Source organism: Pelobates fuscus, chromosome 1 (genome assembly GCF_036172605.1).
Source record: "Pelobates fuscus isolate aPelFus1 chromosome 1, aPelFus1.pri, whole genome shotgun sequence".
In the NCBI taxonomy this organism is placed as follows: Eukaryota; Metazoa; Chordata; class Amphibia; order Anura; family Pelobatidae; genus Pelobates; species Pelobates fuscus.
Window position 1 is genome coordinate 76,972,808 of NC_086317.1, and position 13,251 is coordinate 76,986,058.

Here is a 13,251-nt window from a genome sequence, read left to right on the forward strand (position 1 = left end):
GCCTGCACTTCCTTGCAGCACACCACAGGCACCTGCACCAAAGATGGCGTCGCCCCTTTCACCAGCCGGACAAAGCATGAGCTCACCTCAGGGGCCTCTCTCTAGCTGTACGGTAAGCATCCTGCTCCAACTTGATGCAATCTTACAGTCCTTCTGGGCGAGGATTCAGGCAGATCACCGAACCAGATTGCCATGGCACCAGGGGGTGCCGAGGAAAGTGAGCCAATGAGGCATATCAAGTTTCAACAAGGGATTCCTGCCATTACAAGCCTCCTAACACTGCCACTTGCCTCATGGCCGAGAGTCACACAAGGCACAGCCTTACAGCATCGCCCACATGTGCGGAGGATCACATGCCGCCGGCGGCTTACAACATATAGGTCCCCCACATACCCCAGTTTAGGGGAAGGACATGGTCCCCGAGAAGACCAAGGCCTGTGGAATTCAGATGCAGACCCTCAAAAAGGCCTGGGGCCTGAAGAGTGCTGTGTCCTGGCGTGAACTTGACGACCACCACCTGCACCTACTTGGCTGCATGGACTCCCTACAGGACTCTTTCGTGGCTACTGTGAACCTCCAGACCCTATGCTTGCCTGCCTGGTTTTGGGCATAGGCTGACTGTTTGCTTGTGGCACTGTGGGGGAGCTTATTTCTGAGGGCAGACAAGGGATTTTCCACCGTTAGGCAATGGCTAACATACTCGTATAGTGGTCTAGCTGATGTTAGCCTGACATGATGCAGATATACAAGTTAGATATTATGCTTTAAATGCTGGCATACTATGACACTGCACATAAACCCAGTGGTATTTCCTTATTTGGCACTGGCTACAAGATTAAGCTTGTTTACTTTTATTTTTTTTTCCTAACATGTCTTAAGCATAGAGAAGCTTCTCACTCTAACACGCCTAACTTTTCTGCAGCATGCATACACTCTCTTTTAGACCACAAGAAATCGATAACGCTAGGCTTCTTTAGCATGTTTTAGCTTCTCCTGTTTTCATGTATACATTTTTATTTTTATCTCATCTGTCTGGACCTTCTCCCAAGACAGCTAACTGTTCCATGTTCATTCAACCTATACATACCTGACAAGCATGTTATAATCTACTTTTAAAGCAAAAAATGTGCAAGTACTCTGAATGTCATGACATTGTCATAACCTATATGTTATTACTTGGTTTGTTCCGCTGTTGTGGTTTGCCCAAGTTGAATGAATTCTTATGTTTTCCTCCTGGACGGCCCATTATAAGTTGGATAAATTCAATAACAGCAAACCTCTTAGCTTTTGTGGATTCATATTTGCATCAATTTGCCCAGAAATCCAAATCGTATATAAAGGACAAAATATAAGAATAAAAAGGTATAAACAATATACCAGCAAGTGGAGCGCTATAATGAATATTAATATAAATAATGAGGGGGTATACTCACCCCTCCAACATAGTGATACAATGTGTCCAAATGTACATACAAAGTAAAACAACAAAAAGAGAGAATATAGTGCAGATGGTTTACAAAAATAAAAAATGAATAATAGTAGCAATTGGTTGAAACCACTCACGTGGGTTGGAGCCTATAAGCTATTGGCTCCGTAAGTGACTCCTTTTTGCTCTTGAGGCAGCAACACACCCCTTTATCCCAAACGATGTTCTCCCGAAGATATGGAACAAGCAGAGAGAGAGAACCTCATAGGTGGTATTGTACAGATAGTGTATACAAAATAGTGAGATAGTAATTGTTATGCTCACCTTAGACAGAGCCTTGAATTCCTGGCTCTGAGGTTTGTTGGCAATATGCTAATTTATTGGGATAGCATTCCCCACATAGTGTTCCTGGAGGCTAGAAAGGACTATATGGACTGATATAAAAAAATAACGATTTATTGTAGAGATAAAAAATAATAAAAACAATATTAAGACTTCTCAAAAGCATATAAGCTAAAAGGTAGAAAGTCCAAGTATAAAAGTCCAAAACTCCAGCTAAACGCGTTTCACTCTTGTATAAGCTTCCTCAGTAGCTGTGAAGTAGCCTCAGGAATCTTCCACTTTATAAGTGTTCTAAAGTTAATTCGGATCCTCCCTTTGGGGTCACAGGAAGTGTGATTATCCAATCATAAGGTCAGAGTCTCTTTCAAATTTCTTATACTGATCACCTGTAGTAAAAAAGCTTACATTGGCTGAATTGCCTGTCAATCAATTAAAAAACTTGATTAGAACGAATTCTATTGGTGGTTGGATGGGGCTTTCTTTTTCAAATTTCTTATATTGATCACCTGTGGTAAAAAAGCTTGCATTGGCTGAATTGCCTGTCAATCAATTAAAAAACTTGATTAGAACAAATTCTATTGGTGGTTGGATGGGGCTGTCATGCATAGCACCCATTATGGGCAGTGGTTGGCGGAAGTGACATCACTTCCGCCCTCCAACATCTTCCCAAATGTCATTGTTAATAATAAAATTAAAAAAATTAAAAAAAAACACAAAAAAAACATTATGGGCAGTGGTTGGCGGAAGTGACATCACTTCCGCCCTCCAACATCTACCCAAATGTCATTGTTAATCAAAAACAAACAACAAAAAAACGGAATGAATATTAACAAAGTAAAATAAATAGATGGGTACAATAACAGAGAGGTATCCCTCAAATATAACATAAAATAAAAGGGATTACCAAAATGGGGGTCGATTAAAAACTTACTGAATGAGAGAGTGCAATCAAAACAAACTCCTCCCATTGTAATTCAAGACTTCATTTTTTAAAAGGACATAAAACCAAATGGTATAAATTTGCAGTTGGTGCAGATATAATATGATAGTGTTAAATATATGTTAAAGATAATTAAAGGAAATGATTGTCATTTCCTTTAATTATCTTTAACATATATTTAACACTATCATATTATATCTGCACCAACTGCAAATTTATACCATTTGGTTTTATGTCCTTTTAAAAAATGAAGTCTTGAATTCCAATGGGAGGAGTTTGTTTTGATTGCACTCTCTCATTCAGTAAGTTTTTAATCGACCCCCATTTTGGTAATCCCTTTTATTTTATGTTATATTTGAGGGATACCTCTCTGTTATTGTACCCATCTATTTATTTTACTTTGTTAACCCCTTAAGGACCGCTGACGGTTCAGGACCGTCAGCGGTAAAACGTGGGTTTGGACCGCTGACGGTCCTGAACCGTCATAACGGTTTTGGGCAACTTACCTGATCGCCGTCGGTCCCACGGCGGCGATCAGCTCTCCTCCCGGTCCAGGGGGACTGCCTGTCTGCCCGGGCAGTCCCCCCTCGGCAGATCAGGACCCCACGGCCATGTGATCACTCGATCACATGACCGCAATAGGGGTCTGTGTATCTGCCTGCAGGGGGACTGTCTGTGCTGACAGGCAGTCTCCCTGCAAGTGAAAAATCATAAAATAAAGTGTAAAAAAAAAGAAATCAGTGTAAAAAAAAGAATAATATGTGTATATATATATGATATATATACATGTATTATACCTATATATAATATATGTATATATATAATATATATAATGTCACACTAAGTGTATTTTTATATTTATATATACGTATATTAATATAAAAATACACTTATATTTAAATTACACACGAATATATACAATATATATATAATAACTATATATATGGTATATATATATTATTATAAAATACAAATAATATGTTAATAAAAATAAATAACAAAAAATAAAAATAATTTTTAATAATTAAAAAAAAATTATATATATATATTCAATTTTATTCTAACAGTATTTTGATATTGATATATATATATTTATATCAAAATACACTTAGAATGTAATGATATATATATCTATGTATAAATAAATAAATAAAAATAATACAAAATATACATATGTCCACATACATAATTACATAAATAATTTCATAAATATACACGTAGACGTCAAATACATAAATATGTATATATATTAAAATTCTACGTGCATATTTATGTAATATTATTACCTAATTAAGTAATTTTAATGATTGCAATTTGAGGGACCTGCCTGCCAACCCAGGCCAAAAGTCCAGATAATTTAATTTGCTAGCACTGTGTTTAACCCTGTAACTTTCTATGACACCCTAAATCCTGTACATGGGGGTACTGTTTTACTCGGGAGACATCGCTGAACACAAATATTAGTGTTTCAAAACAGTAAAACATATCACAGCGATGATATTGTCAGTGAAAGTGAAGTTTTTTGAATTTTTCACACACAAACAGCTCTTTCACTGAGGATATTATTGCTGTGATATATTTTACTGTTCTGATACACTAATATTTGTGTTCAGCGAAGTCTCCTGAGTATAACAGTACCCCACATGTAGAGGTTTTATAGTGTTTGTGAAAGTTACAGGGTCAAATATAAAGCTTGATTTTACTTTTTTTTTTTTTATTGAAATTTGTCAGATTGGTTAGGTTGCCTTTGAGAGCGTATGGTAGCCAAGGAATGAGAATTAGCCCCATGATGGCATACCATTTTCAAAAGAAGACAACCCTAGGTATTGCAAATGGGGTATGTTCAGCCTTTTTTAGTAGCCACTTAGTCACAAACACCGGCCAAAGTTAGCGTTTTTTGCATTTTTAACACACAAACAAATATAAATGCTAACTTTGGCCAGTGTTTGTGACTAGGTGGCTACTAAAAAAGACTGGACATACCCCATTTTGAATACCCTGGGTTGTCTACTTTAAAAAATATGTACATGTTAGGTGTGTTTCGGGGATTTATGACAGATAACGGTGTAACAATGTCACTATTGATACATTTAAAATATATATATATTGAAACAGCAATTTCCTACTTGTATTTATAGGCCTATAACTTGCAAAAAAAAGCAATAAAGCATGTAAACACTGGGTGTTTTTAAACTCGGGACAAAATTTTGAATCTATTTAGCAGTTTTTTTCATTAGCTTTTGTAGATAAGTAAAAGATTTTTCAAGTAAAAGTCCAAAAACATGTTTTTTTTTTATTTTTCACCATATTTTATTATTTTTTTTTAAATACAATATATGACATAATATAAATACTGGTATGTAAAGAAAGCCCTTCTTGTCGTGAAAAAAACAATATATAACTTGTATGGGAACCGTAAATGAGAGAGCGGAAAATTACAGCTAAACACGAACACCACAAAAGTGTTAAAACTGCTCTGGTCCTTAACGTACAAACATCGCAAAAACAGGCCGGTCCTGAAGGGGTTAATATTCATTCCGTTTTTTTTTTGTTTTTTTTTATTAACAATGACATTTGGGAAGATGTTGGAGGGCGGAAGTGATGTCACTTCCGCCAACCACTGCCCATAATGTTTTTTTTGTGTTTTTTTTTAATTTTTTTTATTTTATTATTAACAATGACATTTGGGAAGATGTTGGAGGGCGGAAGTGATGTCACTTCCGCCAACCACTGCCCATAATGAGTGCTATGCATGACAGCCCCATCCAACCACCAATAGAATTTGTTCTAATCAAGTTTTTTAATTGATTGACAGGCAATTCAGCCAATGCAAGCTTTTTTACCACAGGTGATCAATATAAGAAATTTGAAAAAGAAAGCCCCATCCAACCACCAATAGAATTCGTTCTAATCAAGTTTTTTAATTGATTGACAGGCAATTCAGCCAATGTAAGCTTTTTTACTACAGGTGATCAGTATAAGAAATTTGAAAGAGACTCTGACCTTATGATTGGATAATCACACTTCCTGTGACCCCAAAGGGAGGATCCGAATTAACTTTAGAACACTTATAAAGTGGAAGATTCCTGAGGCTACTTCACAGCTACTGAGGAAGCTCATACAAGAGTGAAACGCGTTTAGCTGGAGTTTTGGACTTTTATACTTGGACTTTCTACCTTTTAGCTTATATGCTTTTGAGAAGTCTTAATATTGTTTTTATTATTTTTTATCTCTACAATAAATCGTTATTTTTTATATCAGTCCATATAGTCCTTTCTAGCCTCCAGGAACACTATGTGGGGAATGCTATCCCAATAAATTAGCATATTGCCAACAAACCTCAGAGCCAGGAATTCAAGGCTCTGTCTAAGGTGAGCATAACAATTACTATCTCACTATTTTGTATACACTATCTGTACAATACCACCTATGAGGTTCTCTCTCTCTGCTTGTTTCATATCTTCGGGAGAACATCGTTTGGGATAAAGGGGTGTGTTGCTGCCTCAAGAGCAAAAAGGAGTCACTTACGGAGCCAATAGCTTATAGGCTCCAACCCACGTGAGTGGTTTCAACCAATTGCTACTATTATTCATTTTTTATTTTTGTAAACCATCTGCACTATATTCTCTCTTTTTGTTGTTTTACTTTGTATGTACATTTGGACACATTGTATCACTATGTTGGAGGGGTGAGTATACCCCCTCATTATTTATATTAATATTCATTATAGCGCTCCACTTGCTGGTATATTGTTTATACCTTTTTATTCTTATATTTTGCACTTTATTGTGGATTAAGGTATTCCACTTTTTGTGTTGAGCTGCTTTTATTCAGGCACTTTAGTATATCACTCACTATCTCAGTAAGGGATAGTTATTGTTTTCTCCGTATATAAAGGACACCAAATGTATCCTTCAGGAATTAGAAAATATAGAATGGGAGGAGAACTACAGGTGGGCAACCCTAGATGATACATCTTTATATACGATAATTAGCCATGAACTGGGGTTGGATGGTATTACTTGCTTCTTAAAGGAAGATAGGAATTTAGAACCAAGGATAAGGGATTTCATTTTAACTTCAGTTATGTTTATACTGGAGCATAATTATTTCTTTTTTGATGGAAGATTTTTTTCTGCAGGTTAAAGGGACCTCCATGGGCACCAGGTTTGCCCCCAAATTAAGCCAACTTATATATGAGGAAATGGGAGGACCTTTGGGTGTGGTCGGACCATGACTATAGGGCAAGCCTGGTGCTATGGTGGCGTTTCATAGATGACATTCTGATCATCTGGGGGGGTGGGTTCACCTCAAGCATTTGATTCATTTGTACAATATCAGAATCCATTTAATTAAAAATTTACCCCAGAGTGGAGTAATAAAACCATTCACTTTTTAGATGTGACTTTGTTTAATAAGGATAAGAACGTGAGATCTCGTTGCTTCCTCAAGCCAACTGATGGCAACAGTTACGGTTATCATAAAAGTTGTCATCACCAGCCGTGGCTTAGAGGAGTAGCTAGAAATCAATTCACTCGAGTGAGACGGAATGGTTCTGACACCCGGGACTATGAATTGCAGGCTAACCACGTTAAGGACAAGTTACTACAAAAGGGTTATAAGAGGAACTCCATAGAAAAAGAAATGAAATTAGCTAGAAATAAAGGAACTCGTTACTTATGGATAGACTAGATAAGATTCAAAATACCAAGTTTCAAAGTCAGAGTTTTATCACTAGATATAACAAGGACAGTTGGAAAATTAAAAGGGGCTTGGCTAAACATTGGCCAATCCTCTTACAGGACCCTATGTTAAGTACGATTTTACGGAAAACTCCCACAGTAATCTTTAAAAAAAAAAAATGCAATTTAAAAAACATTTGTCTCCCAGCTATGTAAAAGGTATAAAAACCACTAGACAATGAAAAGATCCTGGAGAAACAGGTTTCACAGGTTGTGGGAGCTGTAAAGCTTGACGCACCATGAAATTGCTAAAAACGACAGCATTTAAAAGTACCACAACAGGAGAGACATTTTCCATCAAGACACAGATTGATTACCGCACAGACTATGTGGTGTATCTACTGAAGTATCTGTGCAGCAAGCAATATGTGGGACGTACCAAGCGATACTTTACTGTTAGAATACTGGAGCACGCCAATAATATTAGAAAAGGTCTTGTGTCCCATTAGGTTCCAGTACACTGCAAATCCTGTCCAATGTTTGATCTGAAGGAATTGTTGTGTATAGGAATTTAAAAGATCGATCCCCATTGACAGACCGAGATCTTTGTCCCAACGTGAGACCTTTTGGATCCATAAATTGCAGACACTTGAGCCAATTGGCTTAAATGTAGACATTGATTTGGTTTGTTTTTTGTGAACATTATAGGAGATGGATGTGTGTACACATGCCCCACTGGACAAATTAAAATACACTTTATAATTTTTCAGAATTTTTGTATTTTTACAATTGTACTTTTTGTAATTTTTGTTATATATTTCATATTTTAATTTTTTAATTACATTTTATATATATTCTTTATTTTTTTTGCATTTTTAGATTTTTGTGTTTTTTATTATATATATATTTTTAATATATATTTTCTGAGATTGACAGTACTAGTGACACACCAGCACACATACTCTCATTTCTAGGAATATGCGATTGACAGTAATTTTGGCTTGTCAGATGGGGCAATTTATATAACTATCAATATAGTATAAGTGTGTGATGGGTTATGGGTCTACATTCACGGCACTTTGATTGACACTTTGATTTACCTAAATATATAAGAAAAGATACTATCTAAAATAAATATATGAAGATGATTACAACTTTGTTTTTTCAGTAGATTAAAGAGTAAAGAAAGTAATTACGAGATTTTTTTGTATACCCGTGAAGAACATGAACAGTAAAGTTTGATTTGAAATTGGAACGCACGGAAGGAGGCATTGGTACGCAAGCCGGATATTGATTTACAACAAGGAAGAACACACAGTGGCAATTGGAAAACCGAACCAGCTGTGAGGAGGAGGAATCAAAGGAACCGATTGGCGGAATGGATGGGAACTCCCCCAAACACACTGGAGGAAATCAGAAACAGCCCAATTTAAAAAGATGGGGTTAGGGGATGAGTAGGATGATTTATTGTTACTGATGATGTTTTATCATTATAATTGTATGGAAATTGGTCCTTGCAGAAGATTCTAATGAAACAAAACGCGTAGGACCGGTGATCTACTACTGCTTCTATACATTTTTATCAATTGAATTTCTTATATCAAATAAATCAGTTTTTTTATTTACCTACCCGATTCCTAATTTTGATCCCGAGAGCTACAAGACGATAGAGGATCCAAACCTCCCTTGAAAGGGAAGGCAACTTTAAGGCACTATATCATGTGGAGTCTGTTGGTTCTACATTAAGTGGGGGCACTGTTAACATTATTATACAGTGTTGCACTATTATTTTGTTACTTTTTATTCTGAGTATACAGCTGTATAACATATTTTCTGTACTATATCAGAGGTTTTAATTGGTTTGCTTCTGTATTTTGATTTCATTTTAGTAAAGGGACACTATAGTCACCCAGACCACTTCAGCTCAATAAAGTGTTCTGGGTGCCAGGTCCCCCAATTTCAGAGAAACTGCTATGTTTACATTGCAGGGTGAATTCAACCTCTAGTGGCTGTCTTCCTGACAGCCGCTAGAGGCACTTCTGCGACGCTGGATGTGAAATTTGCATTCAGCGTGCAGAACGTCCATAGGAAAGCATTGAGAAATGCTTTCCTATGGACTGTTTCAATGCGGGTACGGCTCTTGCCCCCCATGCGCATGCCACTCCACTCGGGAGCTGAAGTCGGCGGGGGAGGAGAGGTCTCCAGCGCCGAGGGAGCCCGGCGCTGGATTAAGGTAAGTGGCTGAAGGGGTTTTAACCCCTTCAGCTCAGCGGGAGGGGGGCCCTGAGGGTGGGGTCCTAAGGATGCTATAGTGTCAGGAAAACGGGTTTGTTTTCCTGACACTATAGTGATCCTTTAAATTGAATGTATTAAGAAACCCGCATAATGCCTTAGGCATAACTGGACATGGATAATATCATTATCATGTATTCCATAAATAATGGGACCTTAGTCAAGAAACCAGAACTGCTTATTGGAAGTCTTGCTAATGATATATTTTATTTTGATGCGTGGACTTGTCAGACCCATGCGTTTTCTATGATTCAACAGCTTGCCACTTTTTCATTCAGTGAATACAACAATGCCCTGGTCTAAATCCCTTAATAATCCACTATTTTAAATATACAGTTTAACAAATATTGACTGCCCTCTATCCCAGATTGCATCTGATTGATGATTGCAAAATCCCCCTCTACGAAACTTTTTTCGGCAAACACCTGCCCTACTTTTCTACCCCGAGGGCATGAACTTCTTTCTCCTATCTTTATATTTTCTTTCATGCCCTTATTTCTACTTAGATCATGTTTGATTTTGTCTCCTATATATAAGCTATATTGTTTATATTCCTTGTTCCCTACATTTTTCTTATTGCAGTTTATGCTTGGAAATGTAATAAAATATTGTTATGAAATATAAATATGTAATTAAACAATTTTTGTAACACAAAGCAGGGCTACCAAGCCATTGTTTACAAATACATTTGTATGGAGTATAGGTTTAACAACCAAACTAGTTCCAAAGTAATTCAGCACATACAAACTGAGTTATCACTGCTTTAAAAGATGGCTATTTACAGCTCATGGCCACTAACATTTTTGTCTGGTCTGAGGTCAGAGGGAACATGTTTTTACCTACAAAGTTGAATGTGCTAAAAATTCAATACCAAACAAAGTGACGGCATAGAAAACATCATTACTAAATCAACTAACCCGATCCATCTCTTTTTTGGTCATTCCAAATTTGTAATGTCCAAGAAGAAAAGGCCAAACTTCTTTTCGGATGTCATGTTCCACGCCTCCGTAATACACCAACCTCAGCAACTCCAGCTCCTTGTAGTTCTGCACATTGGTAACAAATACAGGACTTTCAGAATGCTGCTATCGCCACCACATCCTTATTTATGTGAACAGTTCCCAACCCAATCAGAGAATGTAAGGAATTGGGACTAGTAGACTGAAACTCATTATTATGGAATCATGAAGAGGAATTTATTTTTAAATATTTAAGCTTCGAATGTGAATCTTCCAGATATTTTGGGATATTGATAGCAGCACCATTAATAAAATAAAATAAAAGTGCCATAAAAGATTTGTAGGACTCTTGTTTTACCTTCATGTCCTTTTGATACTTGCTCCACACTTCTTTGGTCAAACCTCCTGTTGCATCCACCGGTTTGTCAGGTGGAATAATTGAGTGATGGACCAGGGCAGACAGGTGAGTTCGGACAGTGGAGAGATGGCGGCAGTAGGCCAGCCCTATTTACAAAATGAAAATTTGTCAAACTGACACGAAGGGACATTGTGATGGAATCTCAAAATGCCCACCTCCACCTTGCAAAAACTGGTAGATTATTTAATGATTTTCAATTATAATAATCTCTACTAAAGAAGAACATGTAAAAATAAATAAGTACATTTAAAAAATGTATATATATTATATGTTTTTTGGAAAAACTTCTTAACCTTTATTGTATATTTGCATAAAGGTAACATACTTACATCCATAGAAAGCTCGGGAGACAATCTGTCTCTTCATGTTTTCACACAACAATTTGAGGGGCGTTCTGTAGATTAGCAAATGTTTTAATTAGACATGTACCTTATAGTAGATATAAACCTTCAATGTGTATGGATACATATTCTTGATATCACAGTTTATTTCAATATTTGCTGAATGTGTTATTTTGTTCTTTAATCTGTAATCCCATAGACAATGTCTATTCCTCTGTCATGTTATTTTTCACTTTACATTTGTCATGTATTTTTTTTTTTTTTTTACCAAATAATATTTTATTTATAAAAAAATAAAGTAAAATAAAATGTAAAATGGGTGGGGGGTTTACAGAAAGTAAAAACAGAAAGCAGGGGATACATGGTACTTAAATAAAAAGAAAGGAAATTACAATAGAAAAACAAAAAATCATCCATGGGCAAACGTTGCTGGTGGAACAGTTTGTCACTTGGGGTCCATACAACATCACATATAGATATCCACTGCAATATACTTGGCAATAACAGTATCGTATTGAGTGCATGCTTCATGCCCCATCACTTAGAAAATTCAGTAAATCTGCTCAATTTTAGGCATTTTAGGTACCAAGCCTCAGGTTTGAAAAACCAATGCATACCATCAGTAAGAAGCTAACATGTCATGCCAAAAGTTCTCCCACCCCTCCAGTTGTGTATAATTGTTAGACATGTGCATTCGTTTTTGTACGATTTCTTTTATTTAAACGTAAATGAAAGCCCTAACTTCGAAATATAAACTAAACGAAAAGGACAAATGCAGAATGCATTACCTTTTAGTTTCTTCGTTCATTTAATAGACTCCGTGCTGCAGGAGAATTAATTCCCAAAGCACAGAGAAAATAACAGTGCGCATGCGCAAAAAAAATAAAGCCCTACCAGCTCCCTCCTTGTAACAAATATTATTACCAATTTAAAACTGGATATAAAAGGATCCTATATAGAAGTGATAGAGCTACAGTAACAGTATGTGTAAAAAGTAGCTATTTAAAACAGTAGCAAAGCCTTATTGTGTTACGGACCTAAATATTTACTTTTTCATATTGCAACATTTTTGTAGCTTTTGCTATAATCTTTGGTTACACATACTCTTACTGTAGCTCTCTATCACTGCTATGTAAATACTGACTTTTATATCCAGTTTTAAATGACAGCGAGCAGCCACTGGTAGGGCATGCAGGAGAATTTAACCTCCCTTTTATTAATATGGGGGTCACAGTGACCCCCATAGGTTTTAATGTAAGGGGAGGGTAGGAATGGTTTCTATTACAAGGAGGGAGCTGGTAGCGCTGCCGGCTCCCTCCTTGCTAGAACTTTATAAGGGTACTCTTACCTCCAACCAATTTTTACCCAGTGTATGCCCGTTGTTATGCTTTTTCTCTCCCCTATTACTATCTGACCTAGGTTAATTTTATCTTCAATCTTATATTAAGAATAAAGATTAGATTTTTTTTAATCTCTATCCAGGGACAGACCTCCTTTTTTGCATTTTAATATCTAACCAAGGGTTACCCCCTCACTTGTCCCTACTTGATTATATTCGGATCATTATGTGGCCTCATCTTTATTAGACATAGTCACTACCCCCCACACGGATCTGTCCCCAATTTACCTCCCTCCTCCCCGTCCCGCCAGTCCCAGGACCCTGCACCCCCGCACCCTATGAGTGACTGTTAGAACACATTGGCTTTTGCCACCTAGAAGAACATCTATTATTGTTGTGACGTCATGGTGAATTGTCTTATGAGAAGATTTGCTGAGAAACACAAATAAATGATTTGCATAGTACAGTCTGTGTTGTGATTGGTTGGATGTCCAACATATAATTATGTAGAT

General features: G+C 36.6%; 1 protein-coding gene across 2 annotated transcripts in view; it reads right to left on the minus strand.

Moving 5' to 3' along the window:
- Positions 1-13,251, minus strand: part of SGSM2 (small G protein signaling modulator 2) — a 373,891-nt gene that overhangs the window by 26,504 nt on the left and 334,136 nt on the right. For both annotated transcript variants that reach the window (XM_063449885.1, XM_063449878.1), the window contains 3 exons: positions 11,389-11,453; positions 11,000-11,145; positions 10,600-10,728 (listed from right to left, as the gene is read on the minus strand). In XM_063449885.1, coding sequence (XP_063305955.1) covers positions 10,600-10,728; positions 11,000-11,145; positions 11,389-11,453 — 340 coding nt within the window. The remainder of the gene's footprint in view (positions 1-10,599; positions 10,729-10,999; positions 11,146-11,388; positions 11,454-13,251) is intronic.